The sequence below is a fragment of the Scylla paramamosain genome, chromosome 38 (assembly GCF_035594125.1).
Source record: "Scylla paramamosain isolate STU-SP2022 chromosome 38, ASM3559412v1, whole genome shotgun sequence".
NCBI lineage: Eukaryota > Metazoa > Arthropoda > Malacostraca > Decapoda > Portunidae > Scylla > Scylla paramamosain.
Window position 1 is genome coordinate 7,503,735 of NC_087188.1, and position 11,306 is coordinate 7,515,040.

General features: G+C 41.8%; 2 protein-coding genes across 4 annotated transcripts in view; one reads left to right on the plus strand and one right to left on the minus strand.

Annotated features, from left to right (window-relative positions):
• The window catches only part of LOC135091674 (protein brunelleschi-like), a 37,741-nt gene extending 35,240 nt beyond the window's left edge, over positions 1–2,501 (minus strand). For both annotated transcript variants that reach the window (XM_063989514.1, XM_063989511.1), the window contains exon 1: positions 2,343–2,501. The gene's annotated coding sequence lies outside the window, so the exon portion shown is untranslated. The remainder of the gene's footprint in view (positions 1–2,342) is intronic.
• Positions 2,502–3,269: 768 nt separating this feature from the next.
• On the plus strand, positions 3,270–11,306 carry LOC135091676 (TAF5-like RNA polymerase II p300/CBP-associated factor-associated factor 65 kDa subunit 5L). Of its 2 annotated transcripts, none has more exons than XM_063989516.1 (8): positions 3,270–3,430; positions 4,138–4,271; positions 5,277–5,424; positions 5,558–5,667; positions 6,308–6,398; positions 7,712–8,703; positions 8,893–9,120; positions 9,522–11,306. In XM_063989516.1, exons 1-8 carry the CDS (start codon positions 3,362–3,364, stop codon positions 9,673–9,675), a joined length of 1,926 nt encoding a protein of 641 aa, XP_063845586.1. In that variant the 5' UTR covers positions 3,270–3,361; the 3' UTR covers positions 9,676–11,306. The 2 variants fall into 2 exon arrangements, with proteins under 2 accessions (XP_063845586.1, XP_063845585.1); XM_063989515.1 differs by having other exon boundaries at positions 3,278–3,430; positions 4,102–4,271.

Consider the following 11,306-nt stretch of genomic DNA (forward strand, 5'->3'; position numbering starts at 1 on the left):
CTCCAAGAATCATAATTTTGGCTCATATGGATTTAAATCTTCCTCCTCCACTTCTTTTAGCATCTCCTTCACCTTCTCCTCTTTCCCCACTCCCTTCACTTCCTCTCTCTCAGTATCTCCTCTCCACATCTCACAGCATAGCCCTCAGATAAGCTTTATAGGCAAAACACAAAACAGACAGGCTGAAAGGAGTTATGATGAATGGCATTTGGTAAGATGATAGATGATACACAGGTGATGAGTGTAATGCAAGACACAGATGATTAAAGTGATAAATGGTCCACTTTGGTGATTAACAGGAGCAGCTCAAAGAATTAGTACATATTCAGAAAAATGAAAAAGAGTAGAATGGAGAGGTGGTATGACGTCAGGCTTGCTCAACATAATAAATAAGTAGCTCGCTTCACTTTACCTTATGGATGGACAGAAGTAGATGCAGGTCATGTTTACCTGTCTGTATCACCATCCTTGCATCAGCACACTTACCTGTAAATGATAATGAGTAAAGTTAGTCACCATAAAAACAAAAAATTACAAAAAAGCTTAACACATAAATCAAACCAAAACAGTTTTATAATCACAGTAAAGATAAATAGATAATACACTTCTTGCATCCATGACAATTTGGAAAAAAACTAAATTTCACACCTAAATGAAAAAAAAAATATATATATACATAATGACAGTCAGGAAAGTAGGATAAGACACATCTTGTATCTACATCAACTTGGAAAAATAGCAAGACTTCACAACTAAATCAGAAACAAAGCAATATACAATCAGGGTAAAGGTAGAATGATAATACAATCTCACATCAACTTATGAATACATCAACAAAATAAAACAGAGATACTACAAAAGAACCAACTGACCCACACAGGCAGCTTGACTGAAGTGACCACAACAAAATGTCAATCCACTAACCCAACAACATTATAAAAAGCAAAGTTTCCTCTCTTGGTGTCAAGGAAGTCACACAGAGGAGTAGCAAACACTACAGAGCTGCCATTCGGTAAACAAGCACCTGCCGCGACTTAAAGTATAAGCATTTGAAGTGTCCATCAACCTAAACTTAACCCATTCACTGCTATTTGGTACATTTGCACTTAATCACTAACCACTCACACATTCTCCTTCTTCCACAGCAACTTCCAAACATTACATGGGCTAGAAATTGCAAAAAAATATATTCTTTCCATCCATTTCTTTCTTCTAGGTGCTTAAAAAAAATTTCATACATTACTTTTCGTGCTGTAAATTATTGCATACTGCAGTGAAAGAGTTAAGATAATTTAATTATCTTATGACTAAACATAATCCAGTTAAAATGTCTCATAAGCTAAACTTAAAAGAGACTAAGCATCTTTTGGGTGCAATGTCTTGTGGCCTCAACTTCTCTGAGTCCAAACCACAGACTACTGATGTGCCATGAGCCTGTCAATCTCTTAGCCTTTAACAAACATACCTGGAATCACTTATGGCCTCAATATCTTTCATCCTAAACAAGAGGGGGCTTCCCAGACTTTGACGGAGGTAAGGAAGACACGCTGTGGACCTAACAGCCTGAGTAACAACCTGCTAAAATACCTTAAATACCTTCTGTTTCAGCATATTTCAACCTAAGGTAATAATGGCTGAAACTTCTTGTGACAACTACAAATTACTAAACTTATTGTAACTTGAAACATCTTACAGTCTGGGAATCTTTCAGTCTAACCTATAAATGCATGAAATGTGTTTTGGATTGAATAAGATAGCGCCAAAACCTCTGACAACTCAATTACCTTACAACCCAAACATTTGAAGATGTCTTTCTCTCTAAACTAAAAATTACCAAAACATTTAACCTGATCACGGAAAAAATAATAAATAAAAAAAAACTTGGTGCCTACGAGTCTTTGAGGTTAACAACACCTGGCAAGAAAATTTAATACTACAAAAACACTTTCCACTGTAAACCAAACATAGCCAACCGTCTTCCGGCCTACAGGACTGACCACCAAGGCATCCTTCTGCCTAAACTCAACACCGACTCAACCACCACCTGCCGAAGCTCAAGTAACGGCCCAAAATACCACGGCCTCCTCTTATTATTCCAAACTCTTACTTAAACCCAACACATACTTCCAGTCAAATGTACCTGTGGGAATGTTAAACGCTTATCTCAGTCAGTCAGTACATTGCATTACACACAAGCCACGAGTGCAGTGAGCAAGCAGAGGGTGAGTGGATGCATAATGGTAAACACAGAGGTAATCTTTGGGAAGGGGGCGGATAAGGCCAAGTTATTCCCACAATATCACTCATCTGCCACTTGTCATTACACTGGGCCGCTCACTCACCATGTTCACTGAAGGGCACCACTCCGCTGCCTCAGTCGGCGCCGTGATATCGTCGCCACACGAGCAGTTTAGTGGAAAATAAGCCGAAAATCAGTGAATGTCGTGACTCGGGGAGAGATAGAGGAGGTCTTTCTTTGTCACAGCGCTGCCAACCCTCCCGCCGAGCTCACCCAGCAAAACAACTTTCTGGCCTTCGCTGAAATGCACAAACAAATACACTTTTGTCTTCTTAGATATTAAATGTAAGATTATCTTACCACTATTTCACTAATAATGATAACTTTCGCTACTAACATTAATTTGGCACTTTCTACTTCCGTGCCAAAGTGGGAAATATATGTTTAAGTAGCAATTGGATATTTCTATTAAATATTATATATTTTCTGATTTTATTTTTTTTTTCATTAATTAACCACTAACTCGTCACTGCTACAACTACTACTGTTATTGCATCTGGAATTTATACTCCAATAAGAACATTCGCTGTACCTGTCATGCGTGTAAACTTCTCATGAAATATTATTATTATTTTTTATGCTATGTTAGCTTATTACTAATAATAAAAAAAAAGTTCACTTTTATAAACGCTGAGTCTTATCTCGATCACTTATAGCACATTACAGTGTTTTCATGGTTTTGGCGATAACATTCAGGATGCTACAAAAAACACCTAGGAACCTGATAAAATATCTCCTTAACTCTGAAAAACAGTTCTCATGAGCGTGAAATGTTTTGAAATACGAGCCAAGTCGCCCATTTCCTTCCCTTCTTGTTTCCATGGTTACTCTCAATCACGCCCTTTTCTCCTCCTTTTGGAAATGTTGATAGTCTTTTAATTCCTTCATCTTGATTTCATAAGCGTTTTTCAGTTAATTGCATCTAAATTTTCACAGATTTCTATTGCATGGCGATGGAGAGTGGCAGGGAGAGTGGCCGGGGTCTGAAAGGTTTGCCGGCCTGTCATTAGTAAACATGTCGGGGGATCAGCTGGACGCGGCGGCAATGTCACTACCCACACCATGAAGAAGCTCAGGACGGATAAAATAATGGCCACTGTCAATGAATACCTCAAGAAAAGAAATCTAGAGGTACCTTTGTTAGATTCTGGCTGCATGGAGCCTTACTAATCAACATTGACTAACAGAAGCGCCACATTTTTTCCCCGTTTCCCTCCCGTGCTGTGGGAAGGTGGAAATTTTGTTACCTTTTACCTATTGATGTCTTGATTTTAAAGTGTAATTACAGGTTGCATGTAAATGTTTAAGAGATATAGGCCCTGTAATTAAGTTTAACCCCATAACTAGATTTTGTCTTAGATCTAGCCTAACCTAACCTGAAAGTGACTTAGACCTAACCGAACATGCACTAACCTCGTGTAACCCAATTTAGCCTAAAGAGAGCTCACATTTCCTTGATATTGCCACGGGTTGTGGTGGTGCTGTAATTACCAGTGACTTCTGGTGCCTTGCTCCAGGCAGCCAGTGCTCCCCAGTACAGGGCGTGTTTTCCTTAAGGTGCTGCTTGCTTAGGCAGGTCACCACATTGCTCTCATTTTGTAGTAAATTTTTTTTTCATTGGTGGAGGCGTGAAAAGAGAAATGTGAAAGAGATGCCTTCAATGGGATGAAAGTATGACCTGGATGTAGGTTGTGTGAGGGTCAGTGTGTTCAGCCTTCAAGCACGGGCTGTGAGGAGTGAGTCCCTGGCCAGGCAGAGGCACAGGGCCAGGCCTTCTGTCACTGATTGATGTTATCTTACAGAGTGGTGCTAATGATCTCAATGAGACCCCATTGCAGACTCCAGCGCCAGGGGGGACAGCCAGCGAGTGCCATGCTGGGGTGGTGGGGCTGGTGTCCCCTTCCACACCCAACAGCTTCACCTTCTCCACCACCTCCACTCACCACTCACAGATTGACCTCCAGTATGTGAGGTCAGTTTAATATGTCAGGTCTGCTCACTCATGGCCCGCTTAGTTAAATACCAGTGTCAGTCGTAGTGTCAGTATAGTCCTGGCTGCTTATTGTGTGACTGCAGTCTGTATGCTTGTATATATTTCATTATCTTTATCTTGTCTAGTCCAGTAATAGTCTTGGGATCTGCTCTTGTATCAGGTCTCCTTTCACTGGTGTTTCTAGTTGTTTCCTATGTGTATTGTATGGTTGTTATTACAATAAATTATCATGGTAATCTATCACGATAACATCGGGTATCAGTTATCCGATAATTATTTTTCCCATGCTATCAGCTCATCTATATCGCCAATACTTTTGGTTCCAAACTAGCAATAATCAGTAATTTTAGTTTTTGGAACATGAGCATGTTGAAGTTACAAACTTTCAAAATCAAATGTGGTTATTTTACTTAAAATAGTGTTTTTCATTAGTGAAGAGACAGGATAAACATTGAATTTGATGTTTTTTTCTAAGATTTTTTTAAAGTTTTCTGAGATACAGATAAATGAAAAAGATTTGGATTTATCACTTTTTTTTTTTTTTTACTTTAAATATCAATATTATCACAGGTATTGGAATTTTGGATTTATTGATTTATCAGCTATTGGTTATCAGGTGATAAATTTATCGCCAGTTATCAGTTATCAGTTATCACTGATAACATCATTATCAATTTTTCAGTTATTGTGATAAATATTTTCATTATTGTGCCAGCTATGGTTGTGTTTTCTGCACTACACTGCCGAGTTTCTTCAGTAAGCCTCATTTTCATCTATCTCTCCATCATTCTTTTATCTCTGACACCTCATTCTCCTTCTAACACCTTCCTGAAGGGGGTAGCAGAGACAAAGTTTCCATCTTTCCCTGTTCCAGCATAGTGAAACTTGCCTGTCATCGCTCCCCCTCCAAGATTCACACTTTAAATTAGAAAAAAAAATTGAGGTTAGTCTATCTCATTTTGATTATTCCATTCACAATGGCAGACTCAAGTCCTGGATGATGGATGCCAGTGAGCCATGCCGATCTGAACTGTCTCAAGTGTTGTTCCCACTGTTCATCCACCTCTACCTGGAGCTGGTGGCCGGCACGGGACGACAGACAGCCAGAAAGTTTTTTGGCAAACACTACCAGGTAAGATTTCTCAGTGTTCTGTTTCTTCATTTTGTTAAAGTGTCTGTAAGTATCTATGTTCTTTTTTCCTATTCCTTGCATTTCACAGTTCATATATGTTCAGTTTTTAATTTCATCTCGTCTTGCTTTCCAGGTGTTCTTGGTCAACCGGGACTATGAGAGCATCCTATCACAGGTGCTCACTGCTGCCAATGTTAGTTCATCTGTGGACATGTCAAATTCTCCAATCATTCAGAATCTCAAGTAGGTATTGAGTGACAATGAATGGTTTGCTTCATGTTCTTGGTGTTAATTCCTCTCTTTGCATATCTTTGTAATCTGTCTAAACTGTTCCAAGGAAATCTCTCACAGGGGACAGCCACAGCACAAGAGTCTCCATTTGTATTTGTCAATGCACTGTAATCTATTCTTCATATATAGTTCTATAGTATGTGCTCCATAATAGTATTCCTTTGTACCACATCCTATTCCTCATGCAAAATATAGTACTTTTACATTGGTGCAGTCTTGCCTAGTAGCTAGTAGCTGAGTGACACAGCACACTATGTTTAGTGTTCTCAATCTTAAGTTCCCTGATTTTCAAAGAATCTATTGATTATAAATTCCTGTAAAAAGATTGTCAGATCAGAAAACACAACATAAAAACTGAGGGACAACAACTCAAATTACAAGTGGAAGTGAGTGTAAAAAGGTACCCTACTTTTGATCCTGATTTACAAGCATAGTTAATTAAAAGATTCCAGTGATAAGTAGAGTTAGGGAAGGAAGACAAGACAGTGACAGTACCTTTGTTAATGATACTGATCTGTCACTTACCTGAGGGTTGCAGCCAGTCTTGTATTGCATTGTGTTGTGTGCTGAGGCAGTGGTGTGGTCATTGCAGAAGTGGCAAGTACCTGGTGCGGCTCAGTGAGGTCACACTCAACTACTTCCTACGGTACCTGAAGGCCACGGAGAACCCAACACTGCTGCAGGTGAGTATTCATAATGTCTTGATATTAAATTTTATTGTAATGCAAAAGTGATTCTGTGCATTTCACTAGGGGTTAATAATTGTGTATGTCTGTAGTGACATAACTCAAAGAATAACATTTATTGCAGCTGTTTATCATATTCATGGATGCCTTTATGAAGGAGATGGAAGCTAAAGTAGGAAATGTTGATGCAAAGCCAAAACAGAAAGAAGTGGGATGAGATGTGGTAGCATGTCTGTTCACAGATGACACTGTCTTACTGGCAGAGAGTGAAAGGGAACTTTAGAGAGTGGTGGATCATTTCCATATGTTGTGTGTGAGACAAACTGAAGATGAATACTTAGTAAAGTGAGGTAATGGTGTTTAAGAGGAGAGAAGTGGAGGCGTGTGACTTTAGGACACCTTACGGAGTTTGTGTGCCAGCTGTAGGGGGTGTGGGGTGGTTATAAGAGAGAGAATGGAGGTGAGGAGTGAGTGTACCCAGGAACAGTACTAGGTAAACATGGTGAGATGGATGAATATATGAGAGAGGGTTGTGACAGGTAGGCAGGTCATAGGATCACTCACATAAGTCATAAGGGGGAGAAATGTATCAATGGATGTAAAGAGAGATGTAAGGAATAGTATTCTGTTGACATAAATATCAGAAACATGGACTTGGAATAAGGTACAGCAATCAAGAGTGTGTGTTGTGGAAGTGAGTTATCTGAGGTGGACATGTGGAGTGACAAGATGGGAGGGTGAGAGCAGTGAAAGTGTGCATGAGAGATGTGGTATGAGTGTCTGAGCAAATGGTGTAGATTGTGGAGTGGTGAAGTGGTTGGAAAGGAACACACTGGGTATGGCTGTGTTGCAAGGATGAGGAGTGAAGAGTTTGTAAAGAAAGTGTATGCAAGTAAAGTTGAAGGTGCTGATAGGAAATGAAGGCCACTTGGAAGGTGGGAGGATGGGAAAAGGATTACACATGTGAAAGAGTTGTTAGAAGAGGTCAGGTGCCTGAACAAGCAAGATGGGAATAGGAATGTGTGGATAGGGAAAGATGGAAGCTCTTCTACCATGGCCACCACCTTGGGGACACTTAAAGAGAGCAAAGTGTCAGAGAGATAGATAGACAACTCAGAAAGATAATGAATCCAGTGAATGGATGCAAGCAAGACAACTCTCCCTATTCCAGCATGTCTGCTCTTCTTGTAAAATGCCCTGACATTATCCCTTTTTTGTTCTTGCTGCAGAGAAAAGTTGCTTAGGCCACGCTTCACTACTCCATCAGGTCCTTTCAGAAGTTCTGACAGATCCCCTTCCATTTCCTTCAGATCTTCAACACTTACATTGAGGTTGAGGTTGATGACTCTGGAGCAGGCAGCTCTGGCGCTGTGTTCCGCACTCCAGATAGCCACTCAGGGGCATCCAATGGCCTGGTCAATGGCCACACTCCAGAATCCATGACGTCAGAGACGCTGGCGGCTTCGGCTGATGGCATGGACTGCACTCAGGAGGAGCTGCAGAAGGTGAAGGATGCAATCGCCCGCCTTAAGTCTGCCCAGCCTGTGCCGCCATCGCTGTGTGTGTATTCCGTGTCTAACGCTTACAATGGCCTCAGTTGTGCTTGTGTCAACTCTGATGGAAGTCTTTTGTCCTGTGGCTTTGAGGACAGTGTTGTGAAATTGTGGAAATTGACTGCTCCAGTGCATAATGTAGGGTTTAGGCAAAAGACTTTTACGGTGGGGCCCCGGGGCGGCGTCTCCCACACCCTGCTGGCTTGTGACGCCTCCCGGATCGAGGATGACGGGGACGGGGCTGATGAGGAGGAAGAGGCCGTGGCTGAGGCAAGGAATGGTGCCCGGAGAAGGAACCGTGGTGGGGAACTGTTTGCCCTGCGGGGCCACCAGGGGCCGGTGATGGACACGTGCTTCACCCATGATTCCTCACACCTGCTGTCCGTCAGCGAGGACACCACCATGCGGCTCTGGAACCTGGAGAGTGGCCAGGCCGTGGCGCTGTACCGCGGCCACACCTACCCCGTGTGGTGTGTGACCGCCTCGCCACTCACCATGCATGTGGCCACCGGCTCATATGATACCACTGCCAGGATATGGGCCACGGACTACACCTACCCGCTGCGGACCTTGGCCGGCCACACCCAGTCTGTGGACTGCTTGGCCTTCCACTCCAACGGAACCTACCTGGCCACCGGCTCCTGCGACCGCACAGTGCGCCTGTGGCATGTCATGGATGGCGACGTAGCACGTGTCCTTGTCCACCACAAGGCTCCCGTCAGTGCTCTCGCCTTCTCTCCTAATGGAAAGTGAGTGTTGCACACATTCCATCAGTATCTCATGCACCACTTTTCCCCACAAAAAGCTGCCTACCAGTCACACACAGGCAAAAGCAGGGAAAGTTTCCTGTGCTGTGCTTTGTGCTGTTGACCTTCAGGAAACTGTAGCTGAGTAAGTTCCATGAGAGCAAGACGAGTCAAAGTGTCCCATCTCCACAGGTACCTCGCATCAGGCAGTGAGGATGGGGCAGTGTTGGTGTGGGACTTGGCGGGGGGCCGGGTGCTGGCTGACCTTGTAGGGACGGACGGCAGCACCGGCAGTACGGAGACCTCGGAGCACCTGGACCCCATTGCCAGCCTGTGCTGGTCTGCTGACTCAGCACTCCTGGTCTCGGCCTCTACAGATGGTTGTGTTCGGTCTAGCCACTTCAGGCAGACCACAACAAGGTGGGTTGACCACCACATGTGAGTAATGAACAATAATGCACTGTGTGTAGTGTACAGTGATTGTGAGATTAGATTATCAATTCTGAGTAACATATTTACTTCCAAAACTATTAAACATCACATAATATCATTACAGACATACAAAAGCATCTTATTTCATGTGCACCCTTTGACTAGTTCCATTTACTTATCTATCAATAAACTAGACTGAAATACACCACAAAGTCAATAATAATAAAAAACAGCTGAAAAATATATAGCTACTTATAGTCTACCACTTAACTTTCTACTCATACTCCAGCACATCCTGACTCACTTCAGAAAAACCATGGCTACTTATAGATTACCATTTAACTTCCTACTCACACTGCAGCACCTCCTAACACTGTGTCTCTCCCCAGCGACGGCAGCAGTGGGTGGGAGCTGAGTGAGGTGCGGCAGGTGGTGTGTGGTGCCGGTACAAATGGAGGTGTGGGGGGCGGACAGTTGCTGCACACCTCCCTCACCTGTCACAATTACCTCACAGCCGTCACTGCCCTGGATGTAGAGAGATAAAACTGAGTGTGATGTGTCTTGTCCTCTTCTTCCCCTATGTTCTCTTTTCCATCCTCTTCATTGCTCTCCTCTCCTTCTTCATCCTCATCTTCCCTTCTTTGTCCTCTCTTCCAGCCTCCTCCTCTTCATTGTTCTCTCTTTCCTCATTCTCTTCTTCCCCTTCTTTGTTTTCTCTTCATTGTTCTCTCATTCCCCCTTTGTTCTTTCTTCCATCCTTCTCCTCATCCTCTTCCACTTCTTTGCCCTCCCAGCTTCCTCTTCTTTCTTCTCTCCTCCCTCCTCCTCTTTAGTGCTCTTCCTCCTTGTTTTCATTTCTTTTCCTGTCTTACTGAAGGCTGATCTTGTTATTAAGATACATTCGCATCTCTTCATCATCATATTTTGTTTTGTTCTACATCCTCCTCTATCCATTTTTTTATTCTTGTTCCTGTTTTCTCACAAGGTAGTCTTAATAATGATACATGCATCTTTTTATTCTGTTGAAAGCTTATCTCTGTTAAAGCATCATAACATTTTACTTTTGTCTCTCCCTAATCCAGTCTCTGTTGAAACCACTTCTTTTTTCATTCCCTCTTAAAATCTAAGCTATTACGATACCTTTACATCCTCCAAACTTACATTACTTCTCTCCAAAGCCAGCCTCTCTACTCTCTAAGCATTTCTCTTCCTCCTCCTGCTCTCAGATAGTGTTGTGTTGAGGTGGTCACAGCAGTTCACCTCTCCATCAGTGCTTCATACATATGCAATCCAGTACATATTCATGGTGTAATATTAATTTGTTCTTATACTTAAGGTCTGATCTCTGAAAATGCTCAAAAGTGGATGAAAAAGAAAAGGTATAAAAAAACTGAGGCATTATCTCTAATTTTTGTAGTTTTTTGATAAACTGAAATTAATTTTTAGTGTTTTATTGAGGCAATAAGTCAGTAATGGAATGATCACTAAATAATAGTTTTTAGTGGTCTCAGTTTCATAGGTGGAAGAAAGAGCTAACTGCATCAGAAGAGTCGAGATGGGTAATCATGTGCTTAAGTGTAAGTTAATTGAGAGAAAGGAGTTACTGAAAGTTGTGTGAGAGGAAGAGTGGGTGTTTTAGGTCTGAAAGAGAAGTTTTGAGATAAGAAATATGGGAGGCCAAGAGTTGGTTGTGCTGTGTTGATGGAGAGATTAAATAGACTATTTGAAGGTACAGAGAATGGTAGACTAGTGTATGAGTATTGGTATGTGGTAGTGGGTGGAAGTGAGCACCCTCCAGTGAAATGGTAGGAAAGACTACTGGAATATATGGCAGGAGAACAATAGTTTAGTGCATGCAAGGACAAGAACATATGGAGACTTCTGTTGCAGCCCAGCCCTTTTAAGAGCAGGCATCAGATAGACATAAAAATGAGTATTACATTTTCTTCCACTTACAAGAGTCCCATAAAAATGTTGTAGTTTTACTATATATTTTTTTATATTTACCTGAGTTTACAGCTGTTTGCTTGATTTTTTTTATTTAAATCAAATTTTTCATTGTATGACAAAAAAAAAATTGTCCTGGCTGACTAAAGCACTGTAGCAAGCCGAGTTGTACAAATTTTCTTGGTACAATACAATATTATGTGTATTTTCTTACATCCATCCCCAAA